We start from the raw sequence: 23,320 nt of genomic DNA on the forward strand, positions 1-23,320 counted from the left end.
ATATGACGTAACACATTCCTTTTTATTCATTTACCGAAGCCGATGTGTAACACCAGAACAAAGGGCATGGGTGAGAATTTGATCAGTGAAATATCGTCTTACATTTATCCATAACATACAACGTTGCTGGACGCGTCAAGGACATGTTGGTTGTAAACATTTTTCACACTAGAAGTTGCTGCAATATTAGAGCCGAAAATGGACAACTAACGCAAACCTAACCAGTGATATAAAATTGATAGTAATGACCTCACTGTGTCAACGTAGAACTCAAAACCCCTTTGTGACGTAGCGCGTTTAGGTTTATCACGCGAAGGGGAAACGAAAGTCTGCAAACGGGACATGCCCCCTTTCAATGATATGGCGCAATCTGCTTGTGTATATGAACTGGAAAATTCAATATGAAGTGGATTTGTTTTCGGCTCGCTTCCCAAGAAGACTTTAACTGACAGATATGACGTGTAGTATTGATGACGCCGTTGAACAGTTTTGTGACGTAATAACGACAAATGATGAGGTTGTGTCTAAGTTGCGGGATATGAACAAGTTAGGGGGAGGGTTGGAGGAAAAAATTAGAAAAAGAATTGAAGAAATTGTGCAGGAGATGAAAATAAAACTAACGTTTTCAAAGCTCACTTACAAATCGCTGGATGTTTCTGGTACGAACGGAAACTTACTAGTTCGACAAATCATCGCTGTTTTTGCAAATAGGGAAATTTACAAACCTGGCATGTGTATCGTGTTGACGGTGGATAACGAACCGGATGCAGCGATTGTCGTGGTTAAAGAATGTCGACCTGAAACCTTTACAGTGCCGAAGAAAACTGATCATCAAAGAGCATTGTGGGACAAACTATTTTCAGATAGCAGGTGTGAGGTTTGGAAAGAAAAAGGAAGAACAGAATATGAACCAAATGACCTTGAAACAAAACGCAGAGATTTTGCAGAACATTTTTCCATACTTTGGAACTCACTATTCGGTGAAATTGATCCACTTTATCGCCACATTTTCTTTGGCTTGGCAACAGAAATGGCAAAACCCAAATTGAAGTCTCATGTGGATCACGATGTCTACAAGCATATTCCTACTGCTGCGTGCATCAAAATCGCAATTGAAACCGGACAGACAGGTCGTTTGGAGAATGTGTTTGGGGCGCGTACAAAGCGAGTCAGACAGCAGGCACAAAGTGAAGTTGGTCAAGATGTAGTTCACGCATCTGAATTAGTTCCAAAGCACGAACGGCGGCTTCGTGAAGCAAAAGCCTTGATCAGAATGTGAGTTTACACGTTCAAACTGAGATAGAGAAGTATATCTCTTTCAGATGTGGAATGTTAATTTTGGCAAAACCACTCAACGTGTTAGTTTATTACGTTCGTTAACAAATCGTTTGTTTTAGAAATTAGTGTGACTATCTTAATAAGTTATGGCGTTCTCAAAACTTTTTTTACAAACTAGTCTGGCTAATTTTTGCTCATTTTTTTATATCCGGATGTTATCAAAAGTTAAGTGGCAAAATGTGAACGACATTTAGCGGATATTCGGTTAATTATATGCAAACATGTTGGGTGCAAACAACCAGTAACAAAACAAAACGTACTCAAGCGATGACGATGTCGTTGGTAGTAATGAAACTATTTTATGTTTATGTATCTGGGAGACAAAGACGGAGAAAACTTTCCACATGAAGACGTTTCAGCAAAGGTTGAAGAAATAAAGAAGTTTTTCGCCTTAGAAAACTAGTTTCAACTTTAGAAAACTAGGACAACACTGTATATAGTGTGCACTTGTTACATGTTTGTGTTTATCACATATATGATTATGATGTTATAATTCAATTTATTTTGTCACACAACCCGCAAAGTTTCATTTTAAAACAGCACCATTAAGTTATGTTATATGCTAATAGGGCTGTACTAAGCAACATAGTACACCACACCTGTTGAAGGCGTTAACGCCAAAAGGCCAGACTGTAGCGGCCTCTCTCACGACCGTTGTCGTGTGCTTCCATACTACAGCGAACTGGACAGATTGCCTTCTTTCTCTGACTCTCGTTTTATGCGTCGTATTCGCACATTGTGTTGTCCTATTACGATGCACCTCGAATAAACACCTCGCTACAAGGCGTACCGTGATTGCGATATGATTGTGCCGTGATCGCTGGTCTGCATTTACGCTTCAGGGCTGGTCCCAGTTATAACTTTAGGTGTATTTAATCCAATAAGCGTGATACAAGTGTCCTGAATATTAACGAATAGCCGGGTCGCATAAGTTTCTGAAGGAAATTTCGCTATGTGCTGTATGAATGTAATTGTAAATGTAATTTTTCAAGGAGTAAAAGAATTCAGCAAAACAAAGTTGGACAAGGTGTTATTTAAATATAGCGTTATTTGCCTGCATATATCAGTTATGGCGTTTCTTAAATTGAACTTCCTTTCTTAAAAATAAGAGAACTTTTTTTCAATGGGTTCGACGCTTCCGGGGACGAATCCCGATCAAAGTTTTTTTATGTATGTGGGTCAGGCGCGCCAGGACATTCGGCCAAGTTCCGCCCCGAAAACAAAACAAAAAAACAATTGCCGGCGTAACAACATGTAGCACCAACTAGCGGCTGCGCACTAATAGATGATGTACGTCGGCCGAGCTTTTCAGGCCAGGTTCGGGAACGGCTTGAATAAAACGGGCTTGAATCGGACCTGACTTTATACTTAGCTACACCTGTGTCGTATTTTTGTTAAGTTGCAGCTAGCTCTAGATCGGGATTAATTTGAAGAAAAAATTTAGACCCGGGTCAAGTTCGGCTTCGCTTACAGCTCTGAGCGTACTACAGCAAAAACTATGCCTTGGCTCTCGAAATGGCAAAACCGAAGATGCCGTTTTTTTGGGATCGTCGCTACCAGCATATTCCTGCTGCCGCTTGCATTAAAATTGCGCACGAAACTGGTCAAACTGGTCGTTTGGAATGGATTTTTGGTTCGCGACGAGTGCAGGATGGACCAGCGAAAAGCGAAACTGGCCTGGATTTAGTTGACAGCAACGATTTGATTTTGAAATACGAACAGCGACTCAGTGAAGCAAAGTCTATGATCAAAACGTGAGTCAAAACATTCGGTTTGAGACACAAAGACCTGATGCGTTAAGTTTTCTCAACATTTCAGAAGTATGAAGTTAGCTCAACAAGCTTTGTTTATTGGTTCGAGTTCTGTGAAGATATTATACTCATAAAGAAAATATATATTTGACGATAAATTTAAATAATCGGTAAACTTGTTCAGTTCTAATTTCCAAATAGCCTATATAGAACATAACATTTGTAACACAATGCCGAGTTGCTGGGAAGCAATTGTAAAGCAATCAAATGATTTGATTTTCAGGTATCTTGGAAACAAAGATGACTTTTCTCGGGCGAACGTCACAGCGAAGTTTAAGGAAATGAAAAACTTCTTCGCTTTGGAAAACTGATAGCAACCTTTTACATCGTATGCACTTGTTCTGTATTTGCTTTTACCACTGTTTGATTGTTGTATTTTTAAACGTGATTTTATAATACACGATGTATCGATTGTGGCGAGAAGTACTTCCCGACTCCATGCGCTCTTTAGTGTCGACAGCGCATGATCACCACCTGGAAAGCATTTCCCTAGAAACCTAGACCTACCTGGGTCAAGCTCAATCGTCTTCGCACCGGCATTTGCATTTTCGCTCAACTTTGCACAGGTCGACATTGTGCAGAGGAGCAGGCCGCATAGTAACAATCTGGCCTATTTACCCCCAACCGTATGAGTCTTAAGTAGAGTTGTAAACGGTCCTGAAATTGGAGCCCGAACCCGAAAGTACAAGTTCGATGGTGCAAGGGTTTCAAAAACTGCAGTTACAGACTTGTGTGAGAAATATTGTCTTTCAATCAGCCGTGACATTGAACTTTGACGCGCCCAGAAACATTTATAGATGGACTCACCCACAACATCTAAATAGATTCTGCATCTAAAAAAAGCTCAAACGCTGCTTTGTAATGTTTTCGCGGTATTGGTTGGACGTGCTCCAGAACGAATTCTTAAAAGGCAAATTGCGGAAGTTAGGGTTTTCGCGAGACGGAAAGGGAAAGTCAGCCAAAGGGGGCGTGACCCTGTATGGCACAATATACTGTTGGGCCATGTTCATCTTGACTATGACTTCAAATAAAAAGCCGCATTTGCACCAGATTTGCCGCGAACAGGTCATGAACTGACAATCATGACGTGTAGCATTGATGACGCTGCCGAGAAGTTTTGTGACGTAATATCGATGAACGATATCGTAATTCCTGAGTTGTGGGATATGGATAAGTTGGGGGGAGCTTTGGAGGACAAAATTATGGACAGAATTCGAATCCTAAGGGAAAACGAAAGAAACAAATAGCATTTTGCAAGCCAACTTACAAATCGTTCGCGGTTTCTGGTATGAACGGAAACTTGCTCGTTCGGCAAATCATTGCTATTTTTAGCGACAAAAAATGTACGAACCTGGCATGTGTATCGTATTGATGGTGGATAACGAACCGGATGCAGTGATTGTCGTGTTCAATGAAGGCCGACCTGAAACCTTTACCGCACCGAAGAAAACTGAGCATCAAAGAGCAATGTGGGATAAAATATTTGCAGACAGCATGTGTGATGTGTGGAGGGAAAAAGGAAAAACAGAATATGAGTCAAACGACCTTGAAACAAGACGCAAAGATTTTGCAGAAACTTTTTCCAAAGATTGGAACTCTCCATTCGGGGAAATTGACCCACTTTATCGCTACATTTTCTTTGGCTTGGCAACAGAAATGGCAAAACCCAAATTGAAGTCTCATGTGGATCACGATACATACAAGCACATTCCTACTGCTGCGTGCATCAAAATCGCAATTGAAGCCGGACAGACAAGTCGTTTGGAGAATGTGTTTGGGGCGCGTACAAAGCGAGTCAGACAGCAGGCACAAAGTAAAGTTGGTCAAGATGTAGTTCACGCATCTGAATTTATTCTGAATATAGCACAAACGGCGGCTTCGTGAAGCAAAAGCTTTCATCAGAATGTAAGTTTACCCGTTCGAACTGAGACAGAGAAGTATATATCTTTTAGAGGCTAAATGTAAATTTTGGCAAAACACTTAACGTGTTAGTTCATTACTTTCGTTAACAAATCGTTAGTTTAGAAATTAGTGTGACTATCTTAATAAGTTATGGCGTCCTCAAAACTTTTTTTTACAAACCAGTCTGGCTAATTTTTGCTCATTTTTTTATATCCGGACATTATCGAAAGTTAGTGCCAAAATATGAACGCGTTTAGCGGATATTCGGTTAATTATTTACAAACATATTCGGTGCAAATAACCAGTAACAAAACAAAACGGTTTGAAGCGATAACGATGTCGTTGGTAGTAACCAAATTATTTCATGTTTAGGTTTCTCGGAGACAAAGATGGGGAAACCTTTTCACATGAGAACGTTACAGCGAAGGTTGAAGAAGTGAAGCAGTTTTTTGCCTTGGAAAACTAGCGGCAACTTGCCAATGGAATAACATCGTATATCGTGTGCGCTTACTTTATGTTTGTGTTTAACATAATACAATTATGTTGCTATATTTCAAAACTAATTTGGTAATAAACGATTATGATCTTTATGACATTTAGTTTGATTCTGTTTGAATAAGAACGACTGATGATGCCCTTATCGGTGAAATATATATCGTTAAACAACATTTGTTGACTAATTCTGATTAGAAAGCACTGTCAAATACTTCGTCAATTATTCTTACATGATCTTTATGACGCTAAGTTAATATTAACTCTTGGTCGATATTTATTATAAAGTGTTGCGGGCCACCTCAGCAACGTAAATCAAATCGCTTACACATGACGCAACACATTCATCTTTACTCTTTATCTATTACTGAAGCCGTGGCGTAACACCAGAACAAAGGGCATGGGTGGGAATTTGATCAGTGAAATATCGTTTATCCATAACATATCACGTTGCTGGACGCGTCAGGGACATGTTGGTTGTAAACTTTGTTCACACTAAGTTAGAAGTTGTTGCAATATTTAATCATTATTGAAGCCGAAAATGGACAAGTAACGCAAACCTAACCAGTGATGATAATTAAGTATTGACCCCCACTGTGTCAACGTAGAATCCACGCGCGTCCTATTGTGACGTATATCGTGATCAGGTTTAACTCGCATAGGGGAAACAAAAGTGAGCTAACGGGGGATTCTCCTTTTCGACAGTGTGGCTCAATCTGTTTGTACAAGTAAACCGGGACCTTCAATAAAAAGCACAGTTCGTATCTGGATTACTTCCCAACAAGACGTAAACTGACAGCCATGACGTGTAGTATTGACGACGCCGTTGAGCAGTTTTGTGACGTAATAACGACAAACGATGAAGTTGTGCCTGAGTTGTGGGAAATGCAAAAGTTAGGTGGACAGTTGGAGAAAAAAATTAAGAAAAGAATTGAAAAAATTGTGCAGAAGAAGAAAATAAAACTAACGTTTTCCAAGCTCACTTACAAATCGCTGGATGTTTCTGGTTCAAATGGAAACTTACTTGTTCGGCAAATTATTTCGGTTTTTAGCAGAGAGGAATTTTACAAACCTGGCATGTGTATCGGGTTGACGGTGGAAGACATCGACAAGCCTGATGCAGCGATTGTTGTGTTTACAAAGGGCCGGGTAGAACTTTTTGACGCACCGCAGGAAAATGAGAATGAAACAATACATTGGGACGTTATATTTTCGGACAGGATGTGTAAAGTTTGGAGGAATCTTGGGACACCAGGATACGAGCCAGCTGATCTTGAAACAAAACGCAGGGAATTTGCAGAAACTTTTCCTAAACTATGGTGCACCACATTCAGTAAAATGGATCTAGTTGAACGCCATTTTCTTTATGGCTTGGCATTAGAGATGGCGAAACCCAAAATGCCGTTTCATTTGAACCACGAAGACATTAAGCACATTCCTACTGCTGCTTGCATCAAAATTGCGATTGAAATGGGTCAGACAAGTCGTTTGGAGTTGGTTTTCGGGTCACGTAAAAAAAACGAAGCCAGTCAGGATTCGCTTGGTAACATCGAATTTGTTCCCAAACACAAACTACGACTCAATGAGGCAAAAGCTATAATCAAAACGTGAGTATAAAAGTTTAGCTTGCGATAAAAAGGCACGTTTTCATCATTATACATTTTATGTGTCTAAAATTTATGTCAAAAATTACAAAAAGCAGGTTTATGGTATTGTCGAATTATTTTAATTGAACTTAGCTTACATGATACCGAGCTGATTTGCAAAAACTAAAAATAATCAATTTATTTTGTTGTTTAGTTATCTCGGAGACAAGGATGACTTACCCCACACAACTGTTACAGGAAAGATTGAAGAAATCAAAATATTTTTTGCCTTAAACCTTTAATGGCAAAATCTGTAGTGAATGTTTGTTTTTCTATATTTGTTTCTACCAGCAAATGACTGTAAATTCAAATTGATTTGTGGCAGAATTTCATTTTGTTAACAGTAACATAAGTTAAAGGTAATTACGTTGTGAGATGAAAATTGAGTTCAAACAAGCGCATGACTTAACTTTTTGTATAATATGATTGACTATATAACATGCTCCAGTAGTTTTTTTAATTTTAACTCTTGTAGCTTTTTCATGTGTGATGTGAAAAAACAAAAAGAAAATCTAAAGCACATGGTTTGGTTTCACCTTTGATTACACCAAACTGACAAGAATCTTCCTGGTGAAGGACGCTACAGTTCACTACAGTTCGTAGCTGTGTAATGTTTCAGCCCAGGCGGAAAATTGTCCCGATTCGTTCATGTTTGTGTCACGTACGATTTTCTGGTGATAATCATAGTAATATAGGGTTGTTATGTACGGAACGTTTACATCTGATTATGCATAATGCTAAGGTGAAGTTCTTACATGATTTTCTGAGAATACACTCGCATTATCCGTACATAGCCTATACCTGCGCTTTTCTAATGTTAAACTGTGATAAACCTATCGAGATAGGCCTTGGATGAAGTTCGACTGGGATTTCCAGCTCGGAGGAAAGCGACAGGCTGTTTGTCTCAGCGTTTTTTTTTACACTAGGAGAAAATACGAAAGCGTTTCGTCATGTTTATAGTAATGACACCTGGAGTTTAACCGATTTTTCGAACCCTGGCGTAACTTGTATTTACATAAAGAAGAAATTGCACCGGACTTGACAATAAAACCTCACTCAGCTGCGAGATTCGGTAAAACACAGGGGCAGTCTCATCAAGTACGGTGTAGCTGCAGCGCGTTTAGCCGTAATACACCAATTGTGACCTTCACTTTTTTGCGCTCAATACCGTTTTAAACGTTGTGCAGCTATTTCCGGCTTGGTGATTGTTTTAGTGCATTTGTGTCGCTATTTTTTTAACAAGCGAAAAAGTGTAACACATCATAATGCAAGGAAGCCTTAAGTTGTATTCTGCTATCAAGGTCGTTGTTTGACGTCACTTTGCTGATGGCAACAGTGGTTACTGATTGTACGATGCCCGTCCATTTAAGTTAAATCAAACGTTGGTGGTAGCAGTTTCTCGATCGGCAGGAACAACACAAAACGAAAAAACGCCATCGTAGCACGAGCACCACTTAGCGGCCAAAGTTAAAACATTGCGATCAAAAATAAACGAAATAAATGTTTTAATATTGATATTTACGGCATATGGGCCAAGAGTTTGCCACAATCATATTTACCGGAAGTGGTCGCCGGGGCAATGAAAGTAAATACTGTAAAAAAATCAAATTGAACTAATTTGGTCTTGAACTTGGTTATTTGTTAACAATGAAAACATTACAATTTGCGGCATATATTTCTATGTGAAAAAACTGACAACACTTGCTGGTTTGTTTCCTCACAAAGCATCTTTAACAAACAGTGATTGTCTGTTTCCAGTTGAGACGGAAACAAGTCGTTGTGTGGTTTAGCATTCGTTAGTATATGTGCATACATTTCAGTAGAAGTGGATTTTTATTTTATTGTCCAGACTTTAGATCAACGACCTTGACCTGACCTTGTCACAACAGTGATTGTATTGCAGACATCGAAACTATGCCAGTTTGAATCCGAACTTGGAAATAATAAACAAAGGCTATAACTTTTCTCTGTTTTAGGGGAATCTAGCTTTACAAAACGTAAACGAGAGATCAGTTACAGATTGTCGCAAACTGTTGTATACAAGTGTTAGGCACAGGGAATACGTTGAGATCCACAAAGCATCATAAGGCAAAGAGATGGAGCGGTGTGCCACCTTGCGGATATGGATTGAAATGTAATAACTGATTGAAGAATGGAAACCTTCAAGAAAATGTTTTGCTATTGAATTAAGCCGTGTGTGGCTAAAATAGTTTTACATTGAAATCTGGGTTTCATTTAAACCAGCATTAGTATACCTGCTTATCATTTAGGTTAAACGCATTTTTCCTTTGCCTTTACAAAATTCCACGATATCCTCCAAGTTGGGTTACTTCAAAGTGTTTAATATACTTTTTACACAATGGTTGCTTTTTCAACTGACCGATTGTTATAATCGTTAAATCATTGTGTTTTAAACGATTTTTTAATTCAACCAGACAAGAAGAATCAGCGAACTAAGATTTTTAGACAAGTTTTGTAAACAGGAAGCCAGTCTCCATTTCACTCTTGTTTAAAGCTTTAAAGCAAGAAAAGCAAGAGCATTGGAGCTCCTCCTTATTTCTCTTGACTCCACACTCTCTTAATTAACTTTCAACAAACCTCGATGTGACGCAAAAACATTTGGCAGTCGGCCAGGAGCAGTTCAAACTGACCTTCATTTGTTATTGAACGTATTTTGCCTTGTCAGCAGCTTTTGCTGTCATCTTAGCGTGTGGAAAAAATTAACGTTAGATTGTGTTCTTGAAAATCAAAGTGGTGCATTAGACGTTTTTGGATTTGGAAAGATTTCAAAGACAAAATGTCAATGTTATCACATCTGGTGAGTCCATATTTTGCTTTTTGTACTTGATTTGTAACAAACTGTGTAGCAATGTGTTTGTTGTATTTCGTGTAAGTTAAAAAATTTATCAAACTTCTTGGTGACGTTTTCTAAATACTGGTAATTATTTCCCCTTTTCCGTCTTAAACTATAAGAAGTCAATTAAAATCATGTCTAAACTTGTACTTTAATTAAAAAAAGGTTTGGAAACACTGTGCAATATTATTAGGATTGTTTTGTTGCAGAGAGACTTAGAAAACGAAGAGGACTTAATAAATTACGTTCTGGCTGTGGAACAAGAATCCAGGGAACAAAACCAACAAATGTAAGAAGTAAATTTACGAATAACTAATAATACGCCATATCCAGTGGTAGAATTCAAATTTTTTGTCAACCACTTCTATCACAAAAGTCATATTTTTCAGCCGGTTCTGTTACAAAAAGCCCATTGACAGTACCCAGTAATGCTAATGGTTCGCTGATCTCATAAAATTTCGTAAGACGGTTCTTTAGAACGGGTGAGAACCGGCTGAATTGGCTTGTGACAAACAATTACTTATCGCTTGTTTCGTCACTATCGAACTCCACAACGCAATGCGAAATATAACAAAGTCAAAAAAGAAAAGGCGCAAAGATTTTAACGCGATAAGCGATTGTGCAATACTTGTTGCACGACGTTAACTTCGTTAATGTTGAGCAGTTTGAACTTTTTTAACTTTCCCTGAATTGCACGTGACTGTTTGCGCCGTTCGAAAGTTGTGACGTCATGTTTTCGTGGTACTGTTCGTTGACCTAGTTTTTTGCTGATAGATCAACGCTCTGGGTTTTACGTTTTCCTTGTGAAATATGTTGGCCTGTTATAAAAGGGCAATGTTTTGTTTGCTAGCAAAAGTGTGCAATATTTGATTCTATAATCACCCTGACTTACCAAACTTACTCATAATAACAAAACGACGCATTTCATAAAGTATCTACCTGGTGTTGTTATTATTTAAGGTAATTTATTTGCTTACTTGTATTGCCAAGGACAATGCCTTGTTACAAGGAAATTTGTGTAACACTATTATTCAACTACAATGACTATGATTAACCAACCTACTCACAAAAACAACCGACAAGTTTCGTGAAATATCCGCTCAGTGTTGTTGAACACTTATTCAAAGTGTTTTCACATATTCAAAGTGTTATCACATTCTTTCGAAAAATCTCGAAACTCTGAAATACGATTATTTCACAATCGGTTACAAAAACAGTTAAACTTTTCAAAAAAACTCCTCATTTTCGACCACTTTTATAAAACTAGTAATTATTCCAAACATAAATCATAGTGCGCCAAGCCCATTAAAGACATAATACCGAATCAGCCGGTATCCTTAGCATTCCCACACGGCAAGACGTAGACTAGAAAATGTATCCAGCGATGGGATTCAAACTTATGACACGAGCCTTTCTGGACTTTAAACATTGTATAATTTGACAAGCAAAACTACATTGTGTGTTTAGGTCGGAAAACGCATCCAATGTTCAATGGCAAGCAACAACAACCTCACAAACAAATCCATTCGATGCCGCATTCGGTCAAGTTCAAATGCAAAGTTTAGGGGACGATGAAGGGATTCATCTTGACACAAGGGAACACAAGGGAAGTTGTGGTAATGATCGTTAGGGCCGGAGTTGTAAGCGCAAAGTGTTTATAACTATTTTGAAAGATCTGCTAAATTTTATTGCTGCGTCATCACATTCGCTTGATCCGACTTTACTTGAACACACGTGACCGATGGCGCAATAGCCATAACGTCATTCTCGATGTGGTGTTGTCATAAATTAGACTTCATAAGTTGAATCTTATTGCTTCATATACTTGTGATGCAGACATACAAGTGATGAATTCAATCACAAGTAATGTATTTGATCAATCCTTGGAGCCGTTTGCTTTGGACAGCCAGTTCTTTAACCATGTGTTCGGTTCCCAAACTGAAACCTGCTGTGTTAATCTCAACTTTGAGGCGGCTTTTCAGGAATTTAAAAGTTTGGACGAACAAAACCACGACTACAGGTCAAACTTGTTTCAACTTTTTTATGAAAAGGTCTATGCTAGGAGCTTAATATTTTTACCTGATGGTTAACATCCACATTTTGTAGTTCATTTCGAAATTCCGACACCGAACACGAGGTGTCGCCAAGCTTAGTGGAGCTACAACGATCAAACTCTGCAATACAACCACAATACAGCCACAACCAAGTACTTGAACTCAACCAGGATCAGCACAATGTTAGTCAACAACAGTTTGACGCAGTGGTTTGTCATCAACAACCACAATTCCAGCAGAATTGTCAATTACTGATTCCCTTGAACGTTTGCAACAAAACTTTAAACTTTCAACAAGTGACAGGTACAGCAAACTATTTTGCCACCAAACTACTAATATGTATTCACTATTGGATCAGCCCTGGAGCGTTTATGTCGACCAGCGAAGGCATAATTACACATAAATCATATGACACCAGGTCTATTGAAGGCGTTATACCGAATCAAGTCGGAAAATAAGGGTTGCAGTGGGACTCGAACCCACTATTGGAGATCATCAGGGACTGAAAATAACGACTTCACTAGGCCTGACGTACTATGATATAAAACGACTTCTGATGAAAAGGGTTTTATTCAACAGCATCTGTTGACCCGAGTTGCCAGTTCATAAGTCACGTGATCACATCGGAACAAATTGTACTCGGCTCTGTTCGAACTTCCGTTCTACCAACCGGGAACATCGCCCCTATTGCGAGGTAGATCACCTACAAACAACGACAAAATAACACAAGGTTAAAGTCGACCGAAAAAACCAGAGAAAATACCATCGCATTTACTGTGAACTGTTCAACGCTAAAAATCATTGCAATTATGAAGTTAATTGTAAAATTTACGAACAGATTTTTTCCGGATGTGAACAAATCACACCGCGCCAAATGTGCAGCTGAGATACAAAGACGAAAGAAACCTGTAAAAGTGAAAAACAAACCCAGTCGTACTTCTAAGCGTTCCAACAAACTACAATTACGTCAATACTCCAAGGTTTTCTGTGTATTATTCCACAATAATGTTATCTAGTTACACACTGGTTGATATGTTAAATTTAAACATGTTTCAGTACAGTGGTTCTCAAGTCGATTTACTCGACTATTTCACATACTATTTGTCTCTATTGAGGTTTTTCACGATTACGGATTCTTGTTTACTCAATTCGACCTTTTCAAAGCCGAAATTAGTACCGAATTTAAACACGAGTGGGCCATTAACACTTTTTAGGGGGCCACATGACTTACAGAGTTACTTGAAGGGGCCACGAGGCCCAAATGTTACTTTTAGGGGCCCACGATCCACGAAAGGTTAAGAACCACTGTTTTAGCACAACAGTTCTTTACTATTTGCAGGGATTGTTAATTATAATAGCGCAACAAAGTTTTTTAGCAACGTTTGACTTTATCGTACCTTATTTTGATCCAATGGTGCTGTAATATTAGGACAAAATATTTTCAAAAAACTGCACCTCAATTCAGACTTTCGTTAAGTCGCATGCGATACCCTTTTTCACAAGATATCTGATGATTTTTGTTGTTTCTTTTTCTTCACAAGAAAGGTCCAACATTTTTTGTGAATAAATTAAACGTTTTAACAATAGCGTTTTTCGTGAAACAACTTTCTCTGTACGCAGTGGTGGGATTCAGCCGATTCGCATCGGTCCTATAGAACCGTCTCACAAAATTTTAAAAGACCAGCGAACCGGTTAGCATTACTGGTTACTGTCAATGGAATTTTTGTAACAGAACCGACTGAAAAATATGATTTTTGTGGTAGACCCGGCTGACACAAAATTTGAATCCCACCACTGTGTGTAGGTAATACAAAACTTTATTCGTTCATTTTAATTATTGCCCTGACATATTTAGACCACAGATTCTATGGAAACTTCTGCAATCATTTTCTCTCAAAGTCAGCCTTCTTCAAGCAAAATTCCTCTTTCGACTGCCGAAAATACAATCGCATTTCCCGAGGTTGGCAATTCACCTCGTGTGAGAAAGAAAATAAAAGCCAAAATCGCAAAGTTGGACTCTAAAGAAAAACCAAAATACATCGATCACAGTAATATCTGGTGGGTAATTTTTACAAGGACTTAATGGCTTAGGAACACTATACACGGAATTGAAACGTAATTTAATCATGAACATTACTGCGTGGTGTATAAAGACCTGCACTGATGTTAACAGAGATTGTTGAAACGTCTGCTTGATGTATTCTTCAAAAACCAGTTCTTTGGCAGTAATGTTCATGATTAAATCAATGGCTTGGTTTTTATTTTTGTTCTCGGTGGACGGGCAACGCCTGAATCTGTTAAGCTCGCAACAAAAGGTTAAACGCACTCGAGTTACTTGCTTTAAATCAAGTCTGTTGAATCATTCTTTCGACTTAGACGTTGGTGATTTCAATTTAGTTCGTCTTCCTTCAATTTTTCTTGACTGGGCGATGCCATTTAAAGTTTTGCTCAGAAAAACATGAGTGGATGAGGCCGGGTTCGAACCCCCAACCTTGTGAACAGAAATCAGTCGCGATATTGCAACCAGATTAAGACACGGATATGTTAAACTTTAATCATACTTTTAAGTAAATAAGTGTTTCATAAATCTCTTCCTTACCTGTTTCTTTTCGTTACAGTTTAGAGTCGCTTTTAGTTTCATCGGGTGAGCCGAAGGAACATGTCCGTATCACAATTTTCAACGGAGAAATAACGCCGTCTTGCTCGCTTTAAGTTTCATTAAATTAAAGGGTAAATGACGTCATTACCGACCTACAGTGGGCGACGTTATTCGGTTAACTCAACTTTTAACGTCTGACAATTATGCGTCAAGAATTTTGAAAGTTAGTGAATGATGTAATACCAGCTCATTAATTGGTAAATGAAGACAATATTAAACTTTATGTCAGTAGGTTAAAGTTCATCAAAAAAACATTCAGTGTTTCGTTTGTACGATTTTGTGATGTATGTATTTTGTCTTATTAGCATCATCAGTATCTTGTTTAAAGATGACCTTAATGACTTTTTTTGCAGAATATGTTTGACATTTTACATTCTTCGATTTTTCGATTCCATAAGTTGAAAATTTGACCAAAAGATGATTCGCAAACTTTCGTCTTCAAAAACTGATCCTTCCCTTAAATTCTTTTCATGTTATTCATTTCAAGATGTCTCTAGTGTTTACTGATAAATAAATAAATACTTTGGAATAATTGTTCTGGTAAAATCCGTTTCTTGATATTATTACGAAATATGTGTTAGTTTGTTAAATTGTTTCATTATTATCCTCTGTGCTCGGTGTGCGGGCCAATCCAGTATGCGTAATGCTCCCAAAGAGTCCGCCGTCGAGCTGACTGGTTTATTGCAAATCCGTTAAATTCCTTTTTATTCAATTATTTCGACTTTGGCAGTTGGTGACTTCAATTTAGTTCATACTCTTCAGATTTTACTGAACTGGGGCAATGCCATTTTTTGCTAAGTCCATTGGATTATTTTTTTATTTGTTATGTTCGCTTGGAGCTGGTGACCAGTTTAGTTCAAACTATGAAGCTTCACTAGATTAGACCAATGCCACGTTAATTTTCTTGTTCATAGAGATAGACGTGGTCGAGATGGTACAACTGTGTTTTACTTGTAAAGTGGATTTCAAACTTCACACAATGACAATATTTGTGTCATAAGAAACTTAACGGTGAATATTTACTTTCTACACTTATTAGATAGCTAACCCACACATAGGAGGGAAAAATTCAACAAGGCATATATACATGGTGAAGGTGGTTACTTTATGCGAGCAATAATGACTTTTAACATAATAATGAATTCTTGATGATGTTGCTTGAAAGGTAAATGTGTCTTGTTTTTACAATGAAACAATTCGACCAATTGGATTTACATGTAAACAAAACTTCCTTAAAGCTTGGATACATTTTAACCCATTTTAACCAACAAACACTTTTCCCTATCCTAGCGAACATACAACACAAGTGACCTCTCTATGCTGCACGTACGGTTCACAAGGAACATTATAGCCACAAGCGATTTCGGCAACAAACAGATAAGCACCATGTTGGCTTCCCTTTGTTCCCGGAATCACTTGTGGCGTTCTGTCAACACAAAGATGACTGGATGAGTGCTTTGTGTTGTGGGAGCCGGTCATTATATATCCGGTGTATTCTAACGTCCAACCTTCCGGACAAGTTTCTCGACTTGGAATCATAAGCTGAAAATTATAAATAAAACAAAACAAAGTCATAACGTTTAAACGTATGTCATTAAAACTTAAGGCGAACTTTTTATGCTCGTATCAGTTTTTGAAAAACAAACAAATTTAATTTAGAATTGTAAGAGGGCCTACAATTGGGGCCTAAACCCGGTTTGTTTTTGAAAGTACAAGAACAAAATCCGTTTATTGCAACTCGAGCTCGAACCCGACTTACAACTCTGCTTAAATTTATAACATGGCCGACCACCTTCGCTGGGCTTTGCACCAAGCAAACAGCACAAGGAACTCCTTGATATTGAAGAGCTTCTTCCTCAATGAAAGATAAATCGAAAAGCGAATATCTACTCGATCCGTCTCTGTACTCTGCTCCGTAAATGTGAGCAGGTCCTGTCGAGTCAGAGTGGAAGATTTAACGAAGCCGCTACTGGTTAAGAGTGTGTTATTGTAACGAACGCGAAACACAATAATTTTACACTTCTTGTAATACTCATACTCTTGCAACGAACCTTGCGTTCCTTCTACGTAATGTCCTTGGGTGTACGTCACATTATGATGTAAGCACAAGAAATCAGATCCACCTCCGACGTGGCTGTAGTAAGATCCACCAGTATAACCTGCACAAAATTACTTTGTCATCCTGTAGTTCGGACTTTACAGTGCAGAAGTATTTTACCATGGTAAACCAAACTTGTTCCAGTCTTGATCGGGCAATCATATCTTCCCCAACGAACGTAAGTTGTACCTGATTGAAATGGAAATGTTTCGGTTAATTTCTATGAAAATCCAAGATATCAGCCTTCGGGGTCATATACGGCTCTTTAATTCTTCTGATGCGACTCAATTTGGGAAGTAATTATTGAGTCATTAATTGATATCACTGATGAGGGCATGAGCTTTTGCCGAAATTTTGATTATTGTTAAAGCATGTCGTTTTTTTTTCAAGAGTATTGGGGCCGTTGTTTTCCTCAGTTATTAATGAGCATTTTACTAAAATAGGTTTTTCAATTATTTTTAAAATAAAACTCTGAACCTTAAACTTTAAAAGGGACTTTTTAAAGCTCCCAGTAATCTGTTTCGTGTGTAAAACAAGTTCTGATGGCTCTTTGAGTGGTAAATACTGGATCAGCTACACGAAGGAATACATGTTACGTTTCGTTTATTTCATAGTGTTTGCCCGCCCGCAAAGTTTGCTCGATCATATGACAAAGTTTTAATTAACTTTTCACGACGAGATTTTCGTTAAAGGGAAAGCCAGCATGTGGGAAAACATATTTTATCTTAAACGAATTGATTTTGATGGTATACCAAGCCTGATTTCGTAACTTGGACCAAGTTTAAGAAAAGTTAAAAAGTTAAAGGATGGATCAGTTACACAGGGGACTGCACAATACTGTTTGTTTATTTCATGGTGTTTTACAGCAAATATAGCGACAGCAAAACAAAATTGGGTAGTCACTTAAATCTTTACCTGTTCCGAATGTTGCTAACACTGGCAAGTCTTCCTCCTGCTAGAAAAGCGATCAGCATAAACCAACAATGACTTTCAGTTTCACATTTCTTACTTACCGATGATCTTTTATGACGAACTTGTTGCAATTGTTGACGGTTTCCACCCAAATCTGCTCCAGCAGTTCCAGACTTCTGTTCCTCTAGTAACTGCTCGAAGCTAAACAACAAAACATACAAGCATAAACATTAGGGCAACATTTTAAATGCTACAGTTAAAATAATAATATTTTAAAGTATACAGCATCGCCACGTCAATAAAAAAATTAGGGTAAATGTTATCTTAATATTTTCCAAGGGGAAAACAAGAAGAAAAATTTCAGAAACTTACAAAAAATATAAAACATTAACGCCAACTTACTGTCTGAGTTGAACGATTGCTCTGTGCACAAAACTACCAACGCATAATGCCACAACTAGGAGTGAAATTGTCCCCAACAACAGAGGTTTGCTTGAAATCTTACGAACCGAACTTCTGTAGTTTTGCAGACGCATGTTTCTTGCCAAGACACACAAGGAAATGATTGCAACTTCAAGAAGTTTGCAGCTTCAAGACATGTTCAACTTTTTGGGTTTGTGATTGATGATGATGATGTAATATCACGATGTCATTAACTTAATCGATCATATGACAAAGTTTCAATTAACTTTTCACGATGAGATTTTCTTAAAGGAAAACCCAGCAAGTGGGAAATGATATTTTTTGTCAAACAAATTGATTTCGGTGGTATACCAAGTCCTATGGTGTAACTTGAAACAAGTTTTGATATAAGTAAGAATGTGGTGTGTCAATATTTTTTTCAGGTTAATAATAATGTTATTGTATTAAAGAGTGCATAAAGATGTCATTCTTCCATTTATCTTAAAAAATGCTATTCTGGGAAGATTTTGGAATCGCCACTTTGCGGGAATATTTTTTTTTTCTTTTTCAATAGTTTTACTGATTCATGAATTTTTTCACTGTTTTTGCGGTCTCACTTTAATAATGACCGAAGGATTTAACGTTTTCGACGACTTCATTTGCATCAGCAATGGATTCTTAAGAAGAGGAAACGACCGCTGGCAACACACTGCGACATTTCATTAGTGCTCTGATTCTGCTGCTGGCAAATAGTTTGACTTTTTCTTTTATTTCACTTCCTTTCTTAACTTGTGCAGCAAAATTAAACAGCCGACAGTTTCTTCCTCAAAATCAAGTTGAAAACTAAACTGTACTCAATCTTTTAAAGCATTTTTGTGCGTTTTTCGACAATTTTGACTCTTTTATGATACCTTACACCGATTTCCTCAAGAAAAACGGCTTTGAATATATTTACAAATTATGATTTGGAACTGGTTTTACAAACATGATTATATATTGCCCCGAATCAACTCTGATTTTGAACAAAATATATCGGGTCAAGCAATTCCTGAAACATTTACCCACGAGATGGCGCTATAGCAACGTCAGTTTACGTTAGTAGCTTTGGCCGAAGAGTCCAGGGCGCCTGACCGGTGTACAGACATTAAAAACCTGATAGATATTTGTTTCTGACTATAAAAGGCCTAAGTAAAATACCCTACAGAAAGGTTAGGTGGATTGAACACTATTTCGTGGCATATCTCCATTCTTATTTTCCAGTTATCTTGACCTCAGATACCATCCACATGTACCGTAAATGTTCCCGACAAGCCGCCGGTAATGATCGAGGCATCAAAGTCAGTTCTGTTGTATTCTGATGGTAACAACGAACCAGGTCCAGAACTACGTTGTTGTTGTTCTAAGCACGTTCTTTATTTAACAAATTTTCAACTGGTGTAATGCTCAACAAAATACTAGTTGTTTTGCAAGGACTTTCGCCCACCAGAACGGCTTCTTCACCGTTGACAAATAACAAGTTTGTTAATATGCAACCTGGTGGACCAAACACTTGTTCGGTAATTTTTATGGGTAGATTCTGTCCTATTCTAATTTTTTCCGGCTTGGTGATTGCTTTAGTGGAATTGTGTTGCTATGTGTTTTTTCACCAAGCGAAACATACTAAACTAAACTCGCAAAAAGTAAAAGAAAGCACAATGCTCTCATATTGAAGTTGTATAATTTTAACTTGGTTTATTAACTATTGTAAGTCCTTTTTAACAGGGAATCAAAGAAATACTGTCTATCTTATTTGTGACGTCAAACACTGCATGCCGAAATTGGGCGTTACCCTAATCACCCGCCACACCCATTTTCACCTATCTGGACTCACCCACACACACCTCATGTAATCAATTTGCTTATACCGCAATGCCGGTGTAGCTGCAGCGCGTTCAGCCATTTATCTACCGAGTGTGCCATCCACTGTTTGGCGCTCCATAACACTTCAACGTTGCGCAGTTATTTCCGACTTGGTGATTTTAGTACAATTGTGTCGCTATGTTTTTTGTTTAACAAGCGATTTTTTTTATAAAACTAAATTTCGAATCCACAAATAAAAAAATTTCATTATCATGAAGTTCACCGATGGTTGCAAGAACAGTTCCAAGTCTGTAATAGGTAAAACCCAGTGGTGGGATTCAATTTTTAGTCAGCCGGTTCTATCACAAAAGTTATATTTTTCAGCCGGTTCTGTTACAAAAAGTCCATTGACAGTAACCAGTAATGCTAACCGGTTCGCTGATCTCATCAAATTTCGTGAGACGGTTCTATAACACCGGTGCAAACCGGCTGAATCCCACTAATGATAAAACCCAATGTTGTACGGCATTTGCATCACAGTATATTGTCTTCAACCGAATTGTTACGTCACGCCCAAAAAAGACGTTTTCTCCGACAGTCACGTGACCTCGCTCTGCGGTTCTCGCCGTCACGCCTCAGTGCGCATCTGGACGTGGCGCCAAGTTATTAACTGGCGCTAAAAGGCCAGATTCGATGTCAATTGGCGAAAGGTAAATTGCGGCGCTTTCACCGATTGTGCCGCGATGTTTTGATTAACACGGGACACGCCATGGCACATGAAAGACGCCACGACGGGGGTGAATGGCGCCTGTTTTGTCTGCTGTATAAACTCAGGCCCTAACGTCGCCCGCATCAGATCGAGTTGTCAAATAATCGCGGTGATGTTTGGTTTTCGTGTGGATTTTCAACTGGTAGATTGAAAACAATCACTGCAAATCGTCTTTTTTCACTGTAAATCGTCCTTTTTTACTGAAAGTCAATTTATTTTACTCTAAATCTCCTTTTTTTAATGTAAATCGTATTTTTCACTGTAAATGTTTTTTTCACTGTAATCGTCCTGCACTAAAGTATTTAAATGTAAAATATTTGTAACCATAAGGAGCTTCATGCAAATAGCCAATAATGGCAACCCCATAACTTAGGAATTATTTTTTCCCATAGTTTTACTTTAATTTTTGGGTCCAAAACATTCTAATTAGGCGGATAATCACCGATAAGGCGTTGTAATAATATGTTTCACTTTGAATGAAAAAAACGTGAAACATTTTGGTTCGTTTTGCATTTCTCTTTTCGTAAAGTACATTTCTCAATACTTGTCACACATAGCAATTGCCAAAATTTTAACTATAAATAAAAATGTTCTTTGTTACAGTAACGTACAAAATTGCTTCGTCACATGAACATGTGTTCACGAGTCCATTGCGCTAAAATTGGTCCACGGATCACTGGGTCATTTAATATGTCAATCAATCAAACGTGACATATTTAATCTACATGTACTAACAAAAACTTTACCCCTGTACTTAAAAATGTAGCAGTTTTAACTAACGATTCCATCCGTTCGTAACAAACATTCAATCTTAAGGACAAAAAGGCTTAAATCAGTGTACTTAACATTCATTACGTACTTTTTCCACCAAGCAACAAGCTGGGAGATTCTATTATTAAGTTTAAAGTACATAAATTATTTTGAATTAAAACTATTAAGGTTTTATCAACGGTTTGGGTGCCGTTGATAAAATTTTGTTTGTTATGGTAACGTAAAAAATTGCTTTATCATGTGTACATATCCGCGGCTTTATTGCGCTAAAATTGGTCCACATTTTTAACACCGGGTCATTCAATACGTCAATCAATCAAAAAGATATTTTAAGAAGCTTATTTCTACAGTGCCTGAAAATATCATAGTTGTAACAAATGGTTCAATTCGTGTTTGACATAAAGGTTCGTTTGATCAACATGTGTCCGTTTTTGTTTCTCGGCTTTGGTAACGGTAGATTAGCTATATGAAGATTGAACGAAAGACAGGTGATTTATCATTTGGCACAATACGATGTTTTAAACCTGTTTGAAAGTGTGGCACTGACTCGTGACATGGCAGAGGCATCACGACTTTATGAGGTCAGATTTAATCTAAAGCACAACCGCCAGGTCTTGGTAAATACATGTTATAAGGACGTTGGCTTCGAAGAAGCCCTACCGTTCTGGTGGGCGAAACGTGAGCAAAAATACAAGTTCTTGATCAAAACAACGAGTATTTTGTTTAGCATTACATCAGTTGAACGACAAATTTGTAAATATGCAACCAAACGCTTGTTAGGTATTTTTTACAACAGCTATTGTCATCATCAGTGCAAATGAATATACAAGCTCACTGAATGTTTTGTTTTAACTGAAGTAAAAATCAACACTCAGAAAATGTTTTGTTGTGGTGTTTCGGCCTAATGTATTGAAATGCCGAGTTGTAATGTAACTAGTATCGTCTGTTTAGCTGTTTAGCATTTGTGGGTCGGAATGGTTTTTACTTCACAGGTGATGTTCTCAGAGTTTAAGTGTTTGTCTACAAATCACATGAAAATTCCTCCCCTCAATTATTTGAAATTTCTCCCTTGGAAGAATTCCTCCCCGGTTGGGAACCACTGGCTTAGTTCAGTGGTCGGCAACCACCGGTCCGCGAGAAGTTTAGTATCGGGCCGTATAATTTTCAGGCCAAATGCTTTAAAACATTTTGCACATGTATCCCGGGGATGGTAAACTAATTTAGTCGTTTTTTTATTGCTGAATATTTTTAGTTTTTAGTAGGCAGGTCCGCGATAGACTTTCAGTTTCAAAAACTGTCTGCAGTACAAAAAAAGGCTGTCGACCCCTTAGTAGTTCAGGACGGTTACTGTAGAAGTTCCTTGGAAACCCATATATTAGATCACAATATTTGTATCCGCGCCTTTTCCTTAACCTTTATCAGAGACTCAATCGCATTGCGTTTGATGCGCGCAACATTTTAATCGTAGATTAACAAGAAAAACGATTAAGTAAATATTGACTGAAGAGACACGCGCCTTGCTGGTTCGCGGGCCTTGTTATCGACGAACAAATAGTCTCGACGCAATTTATGGCAGACTCTCGCCTTCACGTTCACTGTTCCGTGACGTGGCGCACCCCCGCACCCCCCCAAACCCACAATCGCGACGGCAATCAGGAAAAAGAACGATGATTTTTTTCTTGGCCCGATTTTTCAGGAAATGAGCGCAGATACTTCGCTATTTGAGTTGGATGGCTTCTCGGGGTGAAATTGCTTCGTTGGGTTCATTTTCGA

At 38.1% G+C, this 23,320-nt stretch overlaps 1 protein-coding gene across 1 annotated transcript; it reads right to left on the reverse strand.

The window, feature by feature from the left end:
- Positions 1–16,037: 16,037 nt before the first annotated feature.
- Positions 16,038–20,107, reverse strand: LOC145232648 (uncharacterized). Its single transcript, XM_080097311.1, has 7 exons — positions 20,049–20,107; positions 17,868–17,967; positions 17,770–17,809; positions 16,975–17,043; positions 16,808–16,915; positions 16,549–16,688; positions 16,038–16,298 (listed from the first exon to the last, which is right to left on the reverse strand). Exons 1-7 carry the CDS (start codon positions 20,105–20,107, stop codon positions 16,038–16,040), a joined length of 777 nt encoding a protein of 258 aa, XP_079953437.1.
- Positions 20,108–23,320: the final 3,213 nt, after the last annotated feature.

This window comes from Phallusia mammillata, chromosome 6, assembly GCF_965637545.1.
Source record: "Phallusia mammillata chromosome 6, kaPhaMamm4.hap1.1, whole genome shotgun sequence".
NCBI classification, from domain to species: Eukaryota; Metazoa; Chordata; class Ascidiacea; order Phlebobranchia; family Ascidiidae; genus Phallusia; species Phallusia mammillata.

Bases quoted from the DNA above. Each gene is read 5' to 3' on its own strand.
- LOC145232648 (XM_080097311.1), bottom strand. From the start codon at position 20,107: ATGGCTGAACGCGCTGCAGCTACACCGGCATTGCGGTATAAGCAAATT. The intron at 17,810-17,867 runs GTAAGTAAGAAA...TCGCTTTTCTAG, and splicing joins TTCGTCATAAAAGATCATCG to CAGGAGGAAGACTTGCCAGT. The intron at 16,299-16,548 runs GTGGTCGGCCAT...TATAATTTTCAG, and splicing joins TGGTGCAAAGCCCAGCGAAG to CTTATGATTCCAAGTCGAGA.